At 45.5% G+C, this 16,952-nt stretch overlaps 1 protein-coding gene across 1 annotated transcript in view; it reads right to left on the reverse strand.

Annotated features, from left to right (window-relative positions):
• Nucleotides 1-16,952, reverse strand: part of Fstl1 (follistatin like 1) — a 49,457-nt gene that overhangs the window by 11,664 nt on the left and 20,841 nt on the right. Inside the window, exons 3-6 of the mRNA XM_048346713.1 lie at nt 8,124-8,228; nt 4,571-4,700; nt 3,086-3,118; nt 1,165-1,295 (exon numbers count right to left, since the gene is read on the reverse strand). Coding sequence (XP_048202670.1) covers nt 1,165-1,295; nt 3,086-3,118; nt 4,571-4,700; nt 8,124-8,228 — 399 coding nt within the window. The remainder of the gene's footprint in view (nt 1-1,164; nt 1,296-3,085; nt 3,119-4,570; nt 4,701-8,123; nt 8,229-16,952) is intronic.

Consider the following 16,952-nt stretch of genomic DNA (forward strand, 5'->3'; position numbering starts at 1 on the left):
AAAAGGGTTAGAGTGTGGTTCAATTGCTAAACTACCTTCCTAGCAAGTATAAGGCCTGGAGTTCAAATTTTGGTACTACCAAAAACAAAACGAAATAAAACAAACAGATGCAGGGAATTCACATAGATGAAATCTCTGTCACAGGAGAGGGAACTTCTAGCTAAACCAGTTCACACCTGAGAAGCCTTAAGTAATCAAGCATCCATTTTAACATAGCCAAGATTTCTCCATTTCTGGGGTCCATAATATAATGGCAGCTAGAAGGTGAAATGCCAGTTCAATGCCAGAACATATTAGTATGGGGCATACTGGGGCATCTAGGCATACCTCAGAACTGCCAACAAGTCCCTCGGGTGCCTGGAGCTGCCCCCGAGTCCTGATTGGCTAGGCCCTGGGACAGCAGGCCCTGGGAGCAAGTGTCACTGGCTGAGCCATCAACTTAGTGATATGTGTCTCCGGTGCCGGAGGCTCTGGCACTGCCTTGTGGAAGGAGCTATGGGCACCTGAATGTGTGTCTACACAGAAGGTATTTCTGTGGGACGTGCAACTGTGTGTGCTGTATGGGGTCTCTGGCTCTGTGTGTGTGTGTGTGTGTGTGTGTTCTTGTCAGTTGGAAGAAGACCCTTACATGCTTCTAACAACTCGAGCTCTCTGAAGGAGCTGCATGACCTGGGGCCACATTGTTTCCAAATACTGTCCCCTCCCTCCTGTTCCCCATTAAAGCAGCTTCTCTCCTGCCCTAGTTGAATGGTGTCTCTTCCACTAAATGTAGTGAGTGACAGTGCTGTCTGGACCTATGAAATGTTAGTCCATAGGTGGTCAAATTAAGTGACTCAGAGTGATGTCATACTGGGTAGGAAAGAGGCTGAAATGGTGGGTGAGGTTAGATAGCCTTTGGACAACCCCACAAATGTCATACCAGTATCTCTCAAGGGAGAGAACCTGGCTGTTTCTCACTGACTGTCTTGCTGAGGAAGACCTCTGTATATTAGCTGCTCAGAGTTAGCAGCAGGGGTGCTGGATTCTACAGGTTGATGGCTGGACACAGGTGACCAAGCTGTAACAGGGTGAAATGATGCCCTGTGGGGCCCCTCTGGGGCTATGCACTCTTCCAGAAAGCTCCCTTTCTCTGGGACTCAGTGGTGGGAATCCAGCTCTGATTACCTTAAAGTACTTGTCCAGGATCTCACTGTAGTTGCTGCCTTTAGAGAACCAGCCATCTGGAATGATCTCTGCTTCTAGCCACTGGATGATGCGATGCCGAAGTTCGTCACGGTTGGCCTGATAGCAAACAACTGTAGGGAAGGGGTGTCAGCTGGGTGGTTGGGAAGAGCACCTCAGTATCCCCAGAACCCCCTCCCTGGGGCTTAAGAGCCACAGCTCTGCATGTATCATCTTGTCCAACCTCCCAGCACCAGGCAAGAGGGAAGCATCAGAGCCAGGGGCACAAGTGTGATACATCGAGCTTGGGAGTCAAGCTCACCTCTCTAAGTCAATTAGAAAGACTGAGGAGGTTGAAACAGAGAGCTTTTGTTGCTTAAGTAGAGGACAAAATGGAACAGGAAATTAAGGATATCTTCATTAACTTTGGGAAGCTGAGGGAAAAAGACTAGCAATCACTGGCTCCAAGATGAATTGAGATCAACACACAGATAAATATAGTTTCTTTTTTATTTCGGTATGTGTGTATGTGCATGCATGTCTGTGTGTATGCCAGTTGTGAGCCATGTGTGTTTGTGTATGTGTGTGTATGCGCTAGTTGTGAACCTTGATTTTAGAGCCTTATGTACTCGCTTATCTTTTTCTCTCAAGGCTAAGCACTCTACTACTTGATCCATGCTTCTAATTCTGGCTTTTTAGTGGTTAATTGGAGATAAGAGTCTCACAGACTTTTCCATGTGGGCTGGCTTTGGACTGTGATTCTCAGATCTTGGCCTTCTGAATAGCTAGGATTATAGGACTGAGCTTGTGTTACAATTCTGAATGCCACTGGAATTTTCAAAACTTTTTAAAAATTGAAACTAGCTTCCATGTCAAGCTTCATGCCTCCTGCACTGTCTCGATTGAAAGCAAGAGAAAACAAAGCTGAGGAGCGGCCAATGTGGCAGCCCTGCTCTAACTAAAGTCAGCTGTTTGCAAGTTACTCGGACACAAACAGGTGGAGAAGCAGAGAAAGCACTGACAAGAGGAAACTTCTAGAAGACAAAAATATGTTGGGATATAAAAAGGGCACTGAGCCAGGGGAATGCACATATGGGTATTCTCTTCCCCTCTGCCCTCCCAAACTGTATGATTTAGGCTGCCTCAGCTCTTAGAGCATCTAGTTCCTCCTCTATAAGGTGACTGTAGTCAGATCCACTAGCTGACTGTGAAGAACCAAGACAAGTATATGTTTAAGGAGTCTGCAACAAATGATGATGAGATTTAAATTCATATGAATACAAAATCCACTGGTCCTATCTTGCTGGCATTTCCAATTACCCACTTTCAAAAAAGAACTGTGTTGCTAGGCACTGGTGGCTCAATCCTATAATCGTAGCTACTCAGGAAGCAGAGATCTGAGGATCGTGGTTCAAAGCCAGCCTGAACAGGAAAGTCTGTGAGATTCTTAACTCCAATTAACCAGCAAAAAGCCAGAAGTGGAGCTATAGCTCAAGTAATAGAATGCTAGCCTTGAGACAAAGTGAAAGGACAACATCCAGGCCCGGAGTTAAAGCCCCAGTACTGGATCAACAACAAAAGAGCTGTGTCTCCTGAGGCTGAGGGCCTGTGACATGAACATGCCTCCAGGGGCTGAAGGAAGGACTCAGGTGCTTTCCATGTCCTTCCAATGCAGCCATTCTTCAGCAAAAATAGAGAAGAGCGACACTAACACCCAACCAGATGCTTTTGTGAACAAAAATAAAATATACTTTTGTACTTTTGCTCAGCTGTGCTGAGTGAGAAAGGACGAGTTCTAGGTCAGGCAGTGGTCCCATAGATTTTGTGAGTTTGGTAGGATTACAGAAGACAAGATTTCCACCCTATGCTACATGAATATTAAAGAAAAATGAAAAAAAAAATCCCCACACAAACAGGCACTCACTTGGGCTGGCAGATGGACTCACGGATTTCTTCTCTGCAAGATAAAAGGAGAAAACAGGTAATTCAAAGTGAAGAGCCAGGTATAGTGGCCTGTTCTTGTAATCCCAGCACTCAAGAAGCTGAGGCAGGAGGATCTCAAGCTCAAGGCCAGCCTGGGCTACATATAGCAAGTCTGTCTAAAACAAACAAAAACCCTCCAAATACCCAAACCAAACCCAAACCTAATAACAACACAAAGCCCAAACTAAAGATTTTTTTTGGTTATTTCTAGTATTAAAACTGCCTCACACAGAGGAAGCTGCTTTTACACTTTTTTTTCTGCCAGTCTGGGGCTTGAACTCAGGGACTGAGCACTGTCCCTGAGCTTCTTTTTGCTCAAGACTAGCACTTTACCATTTGAGCCACATCGCCACTTCTGGCTTTTTCTGTTTGTGTGGTACTGAGGAATCGAACCCAGGGCTTCATGCATGCTAGCCAAGCACTCTACCACTAAGCCACATTCCCAGCCTGCTTTTAAACATTTTAAAAATCATTTTTGTATCAATAATAAATCCTTATCTCTTTTCCTTCTCCTAGGGCTCAAGGGTGAGAAATCTTCTCTTTCCTGCTTTGTCTGACATTTTTGGGGTCCCTTGAGTGGCCCCTCTGAACTGACACCTCTTCCTGTTGGGTAGAGTGAGGGCTTCCTGGGTTTCTGAGGTTTCTCCTGGAGAATCATTCTGGACAGGGAATGGAGGGAAGCTCTACTCCTGGGAAACAGCTTCACGAAAGGTCAAGGCTCAGAGAGGCAGAGAAGTACTGGCTTGGCAGGGAGCTAGGGTCTAGCTAGCTCAAACTCGGGACTTTTCCTCTCTTCCTACAATAGCAGTGAGTGCAAACCAAGGAAATAACACTACTGGACTAAGGGGTTCCCAAATGTTTTAAAAGCATGGGAGAAGAGAAGAAAATTGTCTACTTTCTAAAAAGCTCTAGAATTCATTTAAGCACTCTCTTCACATTGTTGATTTTTTTTGTTTGTTTGTTTGTTGGCAGTCCTGGGGCTTGGTCTCAGGGCCTGAGCACTGTCCCTGGCTTCTTCTTGCTCAAGGCTAGCACTCTGTCACTTGAGCCACAGCGCCACTTCTGGCCATTTTCTGCATATGTGGTGCTGGGGAATTGAACCCAGGGCCTCATGTATACGAGGCAAGCACTCTTGCCACTAGGCCATATCCCCAGCCCCACATTGTTGATTTTTTTATGAAGGTGCCTTATCTACTGTCCAGCTACAGAAAATACTGGAAAACCACTGGGAGTCTGATGCAGAAAATTCAGGGCAGAGGCCTGGGCTAAATACAGTGCCAAGACAGCAGGCTCATGAATGTCAGGAGAGTGCATCTGCTAGCAATTGGGTGGTGTCCACGGTTCTGTGAGGGGGCTGTGGTTAAGGTCACAGGGTGAACCAGGATGTCTCCCCAGGGCTGGAGCTGGGGGCTGACAGCACTCTTACCTTTGCAGTGTCCATCATAATCAACCTGGATTTTGGATCCAGTGAGGCAGGCATCTCGATGCAGCTCACAATGGTTGAGGTAGGTCTTGCCATTACTGCCACACACGGGCCTCTTGTGAGGTTTGCATTGCTGAAACAAAGCCAAGGGAGGATGTTTGTGCCGACCTGAATGCCAATGTGCACCTGCATTCTGTGTGTGCAGCCACACATGTGTGTACACATGTACGCATGTGCAAACACACAGAACCACAAACAAACAAACACACACACACACCTCTTCACCACTAAAGATAGAATCTAGAAAGCACAAGGACCCAGGGAACCTCAGGTCTGGCCCACTGCTTGGTCTTACAGTTTCCATGTCCCTCTCTATCTACCATGGTTCATGGCTCTCTATTCTGCAAGGAAATACCCTGCTCAGATCTAAACTTTTATGCCTCCTCCAGAATTCATGTTGGAACTTAATCTTCTGATGCACCAGTAATAAGATGGAAGGCTTTTAGAAGGTGGTACCTTATGAAGGAATGGAATTGAGGCCTTTTTAGAAGAGATTTCACATGGCATTTGTTTGGTCTCTTAACCTTCTGTCTTTGATCGTATGAGGATCCAGTGTTCAAGGTGCCACCTTGGAAGCAGAAACTGGGCCCTCACCAGAGAACAAACCTGCTGTGTCTTGAACTTGCACTTCCCCTGCCTCCAGGACTGTGAGAACTACATTTGTATTACTTATAAACTGCCTCCCTCAGGTATTTCTTTATGGCAGCACAAATGGACTGGGCTGGTGCCCTCAACTGGTGGAATTAGCAGAATGAGCATTTAATTAGAAGTCAGGAGTTTGTCACTTTGGGCGAAATCAATCAATGTCTTTTGATCCCTTTTGATTCCCAATGTCTAAGATCCCTTAAAATTTCAACATTTAATGACTCAAAGTAGCCAGAGCTGAGTGTATAGAGTCTCTCTCTTGCTCTCGGCCTATAATGACCTCTCACTTTGTGTAGATTTGGGAAACACTTTGTTCCTTCTAATTTCACAATCCCTGCTGTGAAGCTGGGGTGGGGCTGAAGGACTACAAGAAATCAGTATGGAAAGAAATGTGGAGTAAAGTTCATTTGGCAACCAGGTTCAGCTTTGGCTATTAAAAGTGCTAGGATTACAGACAAACTCAAGTTCTTTAGACTTCTTGGCTTTTGAAAGGGGGAAGAGAGGAGGGGAAAGCAAGTTGAACTCATACCCAGAAAGAGACCAAATAGGAAAGAGTAAATGTGGTTAAAAAAAAAAAAGACACAGAACAGTGGACCTGGATATAGCCCAACCCCTCCAATTTATAGATGAAGATACGACAGGCCAGAAAGATGACCTTTGTGTGTTCATTTAGTCAGTATTTACTGTGGGGTGCTTACTTGTTGCTGAAAAAACCAAAAGTGGGCTTGACTTTGGTAGCATCTCTTAAGAAACAGTTTACTGAAAATCACAAGTATGTGGCTGAACTGTGACTAGATATCAGGTTTCCAAATCCTGAGTCATATTTATGCCACCACAGGGGGGCCAGGAAACTTCTAGTGAGGACCTCACCTCTGAAGCCCACCGATCTCCAACAGAATCAGATTTTTAGGTTTCCAGGTTGGCATACTCCTGCTTCTGAGGCAATGGATCTGAGTCCTGAATCTGGGGACTGAGCTGAGTGTGTTTATTTGCCAAAAGAACTGTGTTTCTGAGTTTTTCTGTTGGTTTAACAAATGGGAGGGAACACATGCCTGGGGTATTTATGTCAGGGGGTAAAAACTGAAGTCCTGTCTATTTCTTAAAGGCTCACTTTGCTTTTGAAATATCATTTCAAAGCCAAATTGCAAAACCCGCTTTCTATTCACCATTGAAAAAAAAACCCAAAGCATAGCCTTTGACCTAGCAGGCCCTCATGCCTATCCATCTATAGATCTAAGACAGTAGCAAAAGAGGATATTTACACTAGCATGTGGTTGGTGGTGGAGTTAGACATTTTCATGTCTCTCTCTGAAAAAGCGATTGGGAAAATCTAGTTCTTTTTATTATGCAGCTCTTCAAAAAATGAGTTAAAATCTGTTGGGGTCTGGCTATACCTAAGAGGCAGGCCCCTTCTCTAGCCCTGGGGCTGCTTGGCTGTTAGTCACTCCTACCTTCTCCCCGGGTCTCCCAAAGAGGGAGCTAAGCCAGCCCCGCCCTCCCTCTGTAAGCACGTGTGCCCCTATGGCGCCAGCCGCGCCCAGGGGGAGGGGGAACCCTATGGGACTTGACGTTAACCTTGGAGGTCCTAGGGTGTCACTCCTGGATGGATAGCTCATTAGCCAATCGCTAGTGCCTAGCTAGCCGCTCCAAGTCCCTCCCCTTCCCACCGTCACTAATGCTATAAATGTATTTGCCCTTCCCTTTATTAAATGGAAATCCAAGGAGCTTTCCCCAAAGGAGCCAAAGTGTCTCGTGCCTTTGTTGTTAGTGAGTCAAAGGGGAGGAAGGGCGTTTTCGTATTTGTACATGGGTTCGAGGCCTTCGTAACCCTTGCTCCAGCCTTGCTGCCTGCAGGTGGGGCAGCTTGTGCGTGAGAGCGAAAAGGGGTTACACGGGAGATAGACAGCCCTACAAAATCTATGGCTGGCTCTGGACTGGGTTCTCTGATATGGTGATGAGAACACAAAACTAATTGTATCTACCTATAGCTATAAATACTATAATCTCATTTCTATGTAAAGCAGGAAGAAATTGTGTATTTATATTAGCATAGGAAAAAACCCTTGGAACTATATGGACCAAGCTGTTGACAGACCAATGGGATTGAGGGATTAAGGAGAAAAATGATTGTTTTATGTCTGTACAAATGTATATACTATTGGATTTTATTTATTTTTGTTTTGCAGGAGACCAAAGTCAGCATATTAGGCTAGCTCTTTTTCACTGAGCTAGTTCCCAAACACCCATACGCTTATTAATATTTTTGTTTGTTAAAAAACAAAGTAAAATAAACTCCGTATATGGTTTATTTTCTCTTCCGACACTCCCTCCTGCCCCCCCCCCCCATACAGATCAAATCCAAGGTCTTGGGCACACTAAGCAGGGGGTTAGCATGGGCTTATCACTGAGCTGTATCTCCAGATAATCATTTTGTTAATAAAAGAAAAAAAATCCTGCTTTAAAAATCAAGCATCTAAAGCTATAGCGGTGCTGATGGCTCATGCCTACAATCCTATCCCGAAGGCTGAGATCTGAGGATTGCAGTTGGAAGCCAACCTGGACAGAAAATTCCATGAGACCCCAGTTAACCAGCAAAACCTGGAAGTGGAGGTATAGCTCAAGTGGTAGAGGGCTAGCCCTGAGTGAAAAAGCTAAATAGGAACAGGAGGATCTGAGTTCAAGCCTCAGTACTGACACACACAAAAAAAGAGGGAGATAAAAAAAAAGAAAAACCAAAAGAACCTAAGATGTGACTTTTGACCCCAGGACAGATGAGGAGTGTTTGTATACAGACGATGACACAGCTGGGGCTGTTCCTGGCCACCCTCTGGTTCCTGACTCCAGGACCTACCTCAATACAGAGGCAGGTGGGCTCTCCCTTCTCGGTGACTGCACATTCTCGGCCAGCTCCACAAAACACATTGGCACAAATCTTGGATTTGCTCCTCAGCTCTTCCTGAAACACAAATCATACCGGAGACCATGTCAGTCAGATAAGCGCTGACATGATGAGTCAGTGGCAGTGATGATCTTGCAGGCTTGGACTTGGGTCTGGAATCACAGGTCATGGGGCTGAAGGATGTTCATTAGCCAAATGTTTTCCTGGAACTGCCAGCACCATCCTCCCAGGCACTGCTCTGACCTAGGTTCAGGGGCCTGTGAGTCCCCTAGACTGTGTCTCCAAGAGCAATAATGTCTTTCACGCATACTTACTTTCTTTTAAAAAGTATTTGTCACATACATAGTATATGACTAGGTTTAGCGCTGGAGATACAAAGAATAATCCTTGTCCTCAAGAAGCTCCACAAACCAGGCACTGGTGGCTCATGCTTGTATTCCTATTCAGGAAGCTGAGATCTGAGGAGCATGCTTCAAAACAATCCCAGGCAGAAAGTCTGTGAGATCGTTATCTCTAGTTATCCACCCCAAGGCTGGAAGTGGAGCTGTGGCTCAAGTGTCAACCTTGAGCCAAAAAGTTAAAGGACAAGAGCCTGAGTTCAAGCCCTAGTAGGCGCACATGCATGGACACACACACACACACACGCACGCACACACACACACACACATGCACAGTTCCATGATTCCTAAGCAAAAAGACAGTTTAAAAAAAATCAAAATCAAATGAGACTTTCTGAAAATTCCATGTCTTAGGTGATTCCTTAGGGAAAAGAAGAACAAGCCAGGTAGACATTGAAACACTGGCAAGAAACACTAACCAAACACAAACCATTAAGTATTCAAAGCAACATCAAAGGGCAAAAGAAGGATTGGCTGAGTCATAGAGACATGAACAAGCTATCCATCCGCCGTCCATGTGTACTCCAGCTTCAGATAAGGAGGGTCAAACCACTCAAAGAATGACCCTCAAGCCACATGCCAGTCAGGACTCCTGTTCCCCACACGTGCAGCAGGACTAACAGGGAAGGCAATGATCTCAGTCTGTGCCACCTGAAAGTGTAAGTACCCACAGGCACTAATCTCCCCATAGGTGGTACATTAATGAAGGAGAGTTGAGATTTCTCCAAGCCCCTCTCCTTCACTGGATGAGCTAAGCAAGTCAGCCACTAAAGGCCTCTAGGCCTAAACTCACTAGGCTGGCTTTAGCCATGGTAACCCAACAAAGATGGCAGAGCCATGCTAGTGCCTCAAAATTGGCTGAGGCAGAGGCAAGAGTTCATACCCCAGGTCCCCTCCTACCATGTCAAGCGGAGAACACACACTCACAAGTCTCTAACAGTAAAATTCTTTTTTTTTTTTTTTTTTTTTGGCCAGTCCTGGGGCTTGGACTCAGGGCCTGAGCACTGTCCCTGGCTTCTTTTTCCTCAAGGCTAGCACTCTGCCACTTGAGTCACTGCGCCACTTCTGGCCATTTTCTATATATGTGGAGCTGGGGAATCGAACCCAGGGCCTCATGTATACGGGGCAAGCACTCTTGCCACTAGGCCATGTCCCCAGCCCAGTAAAATTCTTTTTTTTTCCTCAAATTTTTATTATCAAACTGATGTACAGAGAGCAAAATTCTTATACCTGGTTAAGAATAGAAAGGAGGGGCTGGGGATATGGCCTAGTGGCGAGAGAGCTTGCCTCATATACATGAGGCCCTGGGTCTGATTCCCCAGCACCACATATACAAAAACCGGCCAGAAGTGGCGCTGTGGCACAAGTGGCAGAGTGCTAGACGTGAGCAAAAAGGAAGCCAGGGACAGTGCTCAGGCCCTGAGTCCAAGGCCCAGGACTGGCCAAATAAAAAAGAATAGAAAGGAAGGGAGGAAGGGAGGGAGGGGGAGGGAGGGAGGGAGGGAGGGAGGGAGGGAGGGAGGGAGGGAAGGAGGGAGGGAGGGAAGGAAGAAATTAAGAAAGAAAAAAGAGAAGCTGGAGAGCTGTCCAATACAGCTGGTTTACTGCCACCTGGAGGATGCTTTAGCAAACTCCAGGTTACTCTTTTCTCCCATAAACCAGCTGGCTGGGCACGGAGGGTTCCTATTGGTCTAGAAGTTATTTGCATTCTCACATTTCATTGGCTCTCAAGCTGTTGCTAAACCAATTCTTTTTTGGATGTTGCTAAGGCGAATTCAATAAAGCTGGCAGGCCAGGAAGAAAAGAGGAAGTAATTCCCAGAAGGCTGGGTGACTGGAGAGCTGTTGTTTCCTGAATGGGGAGCTCAGATAAAATCAAGCAGTCTCCAGGCAAGAACCTCTTGTGGGAACTGTGCCTGGGAATGTAGAAAGGTGGATAAAAGGTGATTGAGCAGTGTAAAAAATTTGGGGATAGAATAACCTTCTCTCTTCCCTTCTGCTAGCCACTAACCTTGTGGGTGTGTTACAGGAGCTTCAGACTCACCAATGCACACCAAAAAAAAAGTGCTCAGCCAAGGCCTTTCACAGGGATACACTAACAGGCAGCTCCACAAGCAAAACCCCACAACCCTCCCCAGCTAGCCCTGGGCCCCTACCTAGTCCCTTTATTTGTTTGAGCTTCACATACAATAGGATCAAATACCTACCCTGCACTGAGAGGAAACGGACCAGGTATTTGGAGATCTATTCTAACTGGAAAGTAAGCTGCCTGCGAGAAGTATGATGTATGGGAATTCTGTATAGGGCTGCTGGCAGAAGCCCGTGGCATCTACAGAAACTCCTTTTCCCTCATGTTGTTTTGTTAGGGCACATGCTTTTAAAATAATTAAAATTAAACAAACAAAATATGGTTCCTATAGTTTGAATTCAGCTTTCATCATTCTTCAGAAATAGTTCTCAAAAATCCATTTGGAAAAGGTCAGATTTCACTTAAATGATTAACAACCAGTATTTGAATAGTGCAATTAAAATTTGCATATGTATGATTTCATCTTACTCTGTGGATAATCCTGCAAGGTCTTGTATATTATCAAGAATTTCCTCTTGTAGATGAAAAAAAAAAATCAAAGATCAGATGGGTCAAGTAACTTGCCCCAGGTCCAATAGCTATAAAAAAAGAAGAGCTCAGATTCAAACCCACATCTTCAGGCCACAGAAAACTAAGTTCTGATTTATAAATACCTGGCCTCCTGCTAAGTGGCCTGTTAAGTAACATGTTATTTAAGTGCTACAGCAACTCCCTAAATTCAGTGCTATTATCATCCCAACTTTACAGATGATGGATTGGAATGAAAGAGGCAGAGCTAGGACTATATTACACTAAAAGAAAATGGTTCTTTTATATCTGATTTGTTTTCATATCCAGATGTCTTGAGGGTTGTAATAGGGATGTGAATTGAATAATAAGCAGGAGAAAGCACTGAGTGCTATAGACATTTACATCTAAATTCCCCACGTCCCATCTCCACCTCTTTTCCTTACTTTGCTGGGGTCATGGACAAGGCGCTTGCTATAAACCTCAGGTTCCTTGTATGGGAAATGGAAATATTGATCCTTAGAGATTTGTTGTGACACTGCAGTCGGTCATTTATTTTCAGTTCTTCCTTTAGATGCTCTCATTGCCACCTTGGGCGGTCATACTCCTGTTTTTAGGTTGAAACAGTAATGATGTGAATAGGATTGATGGGATGGAGAAAGCAACCGGCCTACTGACCCCCACTGACCTATTTGCAGAGCAGAGATGGCGGAGCCATTGGTTATACAACCATTCTCTTTGCAGGTGGCACGTCTGTCAATAGGTGGCAATCTCTCTCTTTGTTTCACACAGCCCAGCGCCGCAATGCAGAAGTGCAGTTTTGGCTACTGTGGCTTTGCCCAGCTCTGTCCTCCCAGGGAGAAATGGCACAGAAGGTAGGAGAGCAGGGCAGACACCCCACCATCCCACCAGCACAGAAGCAAGGATCTGCCAACCTGGGAAGAAGGAATATTGATCTGCTGCCCTCAAAGCCCCCCTCAACACTCCCATCTACAGGCATTTAACTGCAGAAATCAATGTCAACAACAAAGGGAATTTTATCCAGGGGTGGCATATTGCGCCATTGAAAGCCCTTCTCCAAGCCTCAGCTTCTCTGGGAGCATGGCCCCAGGCTCCAGACCATTTCTTAGGGTAGTGGGTAGTCTTACTGCTGAACAATGGATTCTGAGTGAGAAAAACACTGAGATGGGGGGAGTATGGTGAGGATATGCTTCTGCATGGGCCAGAGCTGCAGAATAAAGATGATGAGGGCCCAGGAAGAAGGGAGACTGAGAGGTATGGGTAGTGGGTAGGGTGGGAAGAGAGAGAAGAGAAGAGGAGGGCAGAAAAGTCCACGAGACTGTTTTCAAAATAACCATCAAAAGGCAGGGCTGGAGACATGGCTCAAATGGTAGAGCAGCAGCCAAGCAAACAAGCTGAGCCAGTTTGAGACTCTGAATTCAAACCCCAATACTGAAAAAAACAAACAAGCAAGCAAACAAACAACAACGCCAGAAAACAAAGCCAAACAAAATAGCTGCCTCTACACAGAAAAACATCAGATAGTTCTTAGCTTTATCCTTTCATTCCTGACATTTCCTTGTTGCTTTCATGGTGTGTATTGCAAACCAGGCTCTGCAGATTTGGTCTGGTGGTTAATTTTCACACTGTAAACTCCACTTGGAAAAAGACTGACCAAAAAACATTTCTAAGTTTTAGGAGATAAAAACTCGCTCAGAGGGAGTATTAGCTATTGAAGGCATACAGGTTGTCTCTAGCAATTTTGATGGAGATATAATTTTTCCTATGGTTTTAACTCTCAAATGAAACCTTTTTAATTTAAGCAGGCAGTGTTGCCTCTAAGGCCCCTCCAGATTTAAGAACTTCCAAGGCCCATGTGACTAGGCAAGATTTCTCAGCGGCAGAGCTAGACCCAGGTTCTGGGGCTCCCGCGTCAACTCCAGCTTCATTCCACTAAACAACTGTGCCTCTTTACAGTCAAAGACAGGAGAGATGTCATCTTGAACTCAAGGTTCAAGGTTAGAATTCAAGGTTAGAAATCGGAAATTATTTTTGCCAAGTGAAAAAAGATCATTTGTGAAGAAAATGGAAAAGCAAGTTATTTGTAAAACCACCAGCAGAGACGATCATGTGTCTCAATGTCCTGGCTGAACAGTATTAAGTTGAAGCAGAAAATACACTTTGAATGTTAAAAAAAATCTTCTGAACCATTTGTGGAAGAATTATATACTTTGGCAGGAAAAGAAGCTTATGAGCAAAGCCATAAAACTGTCAGCTCATTTCTGAAATGAACTGGGTCAGCTCTGTACCCTCCATTTCCCTCCTTTCTTGCTCTCTCTCTCCCTCCCTTTCCCCCCCTCCCCACCTCTGATGATGGTGGAGTTTTGGCTCCTCTTCCCGCTATTCTGTGACTGAGTGCCTTTGTTGATGTGAGCAAGACTCTCCTTCCTTTGCCAGAATTAGTCTTGGAGACTTCACAGGAACATCAGGGGCCCTTGGATACCCAGAAAACCATGAAGATAGGAATTGACAGAACCAAGAGAGCAGGATTGGGAGGATGCTTAGGGTGGGCAGGTCTTCTGGAGTGGCCCTGTGCAAATAAATAAATAAAATAAAAAAGGGAGACCTTTGGGCTCTTGAAATGGAGTTGGCTCACCACGTGACCTTGTTGAATCCCAGATTCTTGGATCTGAAAAGAGGGGATGGATGGGTCCTCTATTCAGGCTGACAAAGGAGGGGGTGATGATTCTGCCAGCAGTTCTGATGCCTTGGCAGTAGGCACCGCTTATCTCCAGTCTAATGGACCATGGCCACATCCTCAGGCTAATGCACCATGGCCAGATCCAGGTTTTGTGAAGCTTCAACTATTTGGGGGCCTTTTGTAAGAAAAAAAATACTCAACTACAAACACACACACACACACACACACACACACACACACACACACACACACACACACGAGAAAAGGTCCCAGAAGAGGCCTTGAAAGTAAAAGGGCTGGGGAGCTGGCGTGTCTCCACCAGGAAACACCGTAGTGTCTCCATGACACTGGAGCAACTCTCAATGTTCAGTCCCCTCAGCTCCCACCAGAGCAAGATGCATCCGTCTCAGGTCCTTGCGGTCCCTGGGGGGTTCCCCAAATCCTGTCAGTCTCCTAAGCAGTATCATTGGAAGGCTCTGTAATTTCCCAATTTCACTCTTCAGTTGCTTCAGAAGATGTTGCTGGAACTCTTTCACACAGAATCCACCCATCCTGCATTAGCCGAGTGGGTCTGCTTTCTACTCTCCAGTGTCAGTCTAAGACTTGTCCACTTTCAAGACAATTGTAGATTGTTCTTTCTCTTCTGTGTAGGCCAAGGTAGATAATTCAAATTCATTAAAATACATACTTGAAGGACACCACATGGTGGTCCATACCTGTAATCCTAGCTCATTGGGAAGCAGAGGTAGGAGGACCTCAGTATGAGGCCTGACCCAGGCAATAGGATGAGAACCTGCCTGAAAAACAAACTAAAGCAAAAAATAGTACAGTCCTTGTCTAGCAGGCATGAGAAGCCAAGTTCAACATCGAATCCTGCCCCCAAATATATACATATATAAAATACATAATAGAGAGATCATGTATCATAGCAAAGGCTTTCAACCAAACAAGAATTCAAACAGTTAGGCACATTAGCATGTCTGTAATTCCAATATATGGGAGGCTGAGGTGAGAGGAATACTTGAGTCTAGAAGTTCAAGACCAGCCTATGCAATGAGCAAAATAAACAAAAAGTGACAAGAAAGAAAGAAATGAAAACAGTCTGTGATCAGTATGGCAGGGTGCCATGGTATAAACCCAGAAGGGGCTGAGGATATGGCCTCTGCCTTGCAGGGTCTCTGGCTCACTTGGGGCCAAGAAGCTGGCATGCATCCCTGTGCAGCCCAGAGAGGCAAGAGTGGGGTGACTCCCAGGATACAGCTGCATGGGGGAAATAGGAGCAGCCTTGCCCTGTAGACTGGAGGCTCGGGATGGAAATCCTGTGGGATCTGAAGGATAGCTGAAGTGACTGTGGAGAAACAGAGCACACAGAAAACAGCTAGGGGCTCTGGGCTAGGGGCAAGCATGGACACGGAAGGAAGTCTTCCAGAGGTTTCTGTAGAGTAACAAGGTCTGGCAACACACTGGATGGAGTGTGTGTGTGTGGGGGGGTGTCTTGTAACTGTCAAGATCTTATCTTAGCAGGGTACCAGCGGCACATACCTGTAATCCTAGCTACTCAAGAAGCTGAGATCTGAGGACTGCAGTTTGAAGCCAGCCAGGGCAAAAAAATTGTGAAACTCTTACCTCCAATTAACCACCAAAAGCCAGACGTGGAGCTGTGGCTCAAGTGGTAGAGCTTAGCCTTGAACAAAATAGATCAGGGACAGCGCCCAGGCCCTGAATTTAAGCCCCAGGATCAGCACAATAGATGATAAGATAGATAGGTAGGTAGGTAGATAGGTAAGTAGGTAGGTAGGTAGATAGATAGATAGATAGATAGATAGATAGATAGATAGATAGATAGATATTTGGCTTTGAGAAGATGATGAATTTGCAGGGGTATTGCCATCACATGGAGTCTCCTCTGGAAAGGGGTGGGACAAGGGCAGGGTAGATGAAGGTGATGAGTCAGGTACAGACATGAGTCCAAGAGGATGTAAGACATCCCACTGACAGTGGGAAACAAGGGCTAAAGACACACATCTGGATGTCATCTGTGTAGGAGTGAGAGATGGGGAATGAGGAACACATGAGCTCAGGAAAGGGCGTGGTGGAAGGCTGAGGACAGCTGGGAGGGGGCAAGGAAAGCATGAGTTGTCAGAGCACAGAGAGAGCAAGACAACAGACTGCCAGCAGCCCACAGAAGTCTCTGTGAAAATCAGAAAAGGCCCTACACCTTCCAGGCCCATGCAGCACCAGGCCAGTGTGTAGAGCTTGAGAGCAAAGTGCGGATCAGGTTTCAGGCTCCCTCATCAGTGTGTGCAGTCAACAGCCTATGCAACTGCATGAGTAGTCTAGAGGAAAAGGCCTAGGAAGCAAAGGTGGACCATTCAGAAAACAGGGAGGAAGAGCAGTTAGTGTAAGAGGGCTCCAAGGAATGGATGATGATTGTCATAGCATGAGAAATGATTTGGCAGACAGACACTGGGATGGAAAAGGAAGGAAGGCAGGGAGGGAGAGCAGAAAGGAGGATGGGGAGAGGGGGGGAGGTGGAGGGAGAGGGAGGGAAGAAAAGGCAGCTCTTATACCTCTAAGTCTAAGCCAATCATTCACTGGGCAGTGCAGGCAGAGGCAGTAAGGCCCTGTGAAAGGACTGGACGTGTTTCTTCCTGTCTATCCAAGAAAAATAGGAATTGTAGATGATGCCTAAAGTCCCTTCCACTGCTAGAATTCTACTAACCAGAAAGCTCAAAATTTGAGGTGGCTTTGAATACTTTAGTCTCCCAAGGATGCTCATTATTAAGAGACTATGTAGATGTGTGTGTGTGTGTGTGTGTGTGTGTGTGTGTGAATGTGCATGTTTGAGTACTGACACCAGTGCTTGAATTCTCATTTGACATTTTTTTTTTTTGCTCACAGCTAGCACTCTACCACTTGAGCCACAACAACTCCAGTCAAGCATTTTACCTGTTAATTGGAGATGGAATCTTGAAGATTTTTCTGTCCTGTCTGGCTTTGAACTTCAGCATCTTGAATAGCTCAGATGACAGGCTTGAGCCACCAACATTTGGCTATGTACAGATTTTTTATTAAATATTTTTAAAT

Source organism: Perognathus longimembris, chromosome 5, assembly GCF_023159225.1.
Source record: "Perognathus longimembris pacificus isolate PPM17 chromosome 5, ASM2315922v1, whole genome shotgun sequence".
Lineage (NCBI taxonomy): Eukaryota > Metazoa > Chordata > Mammalia > Rodentia > Heteromyidae > Perognathus > Perognathus longimembris.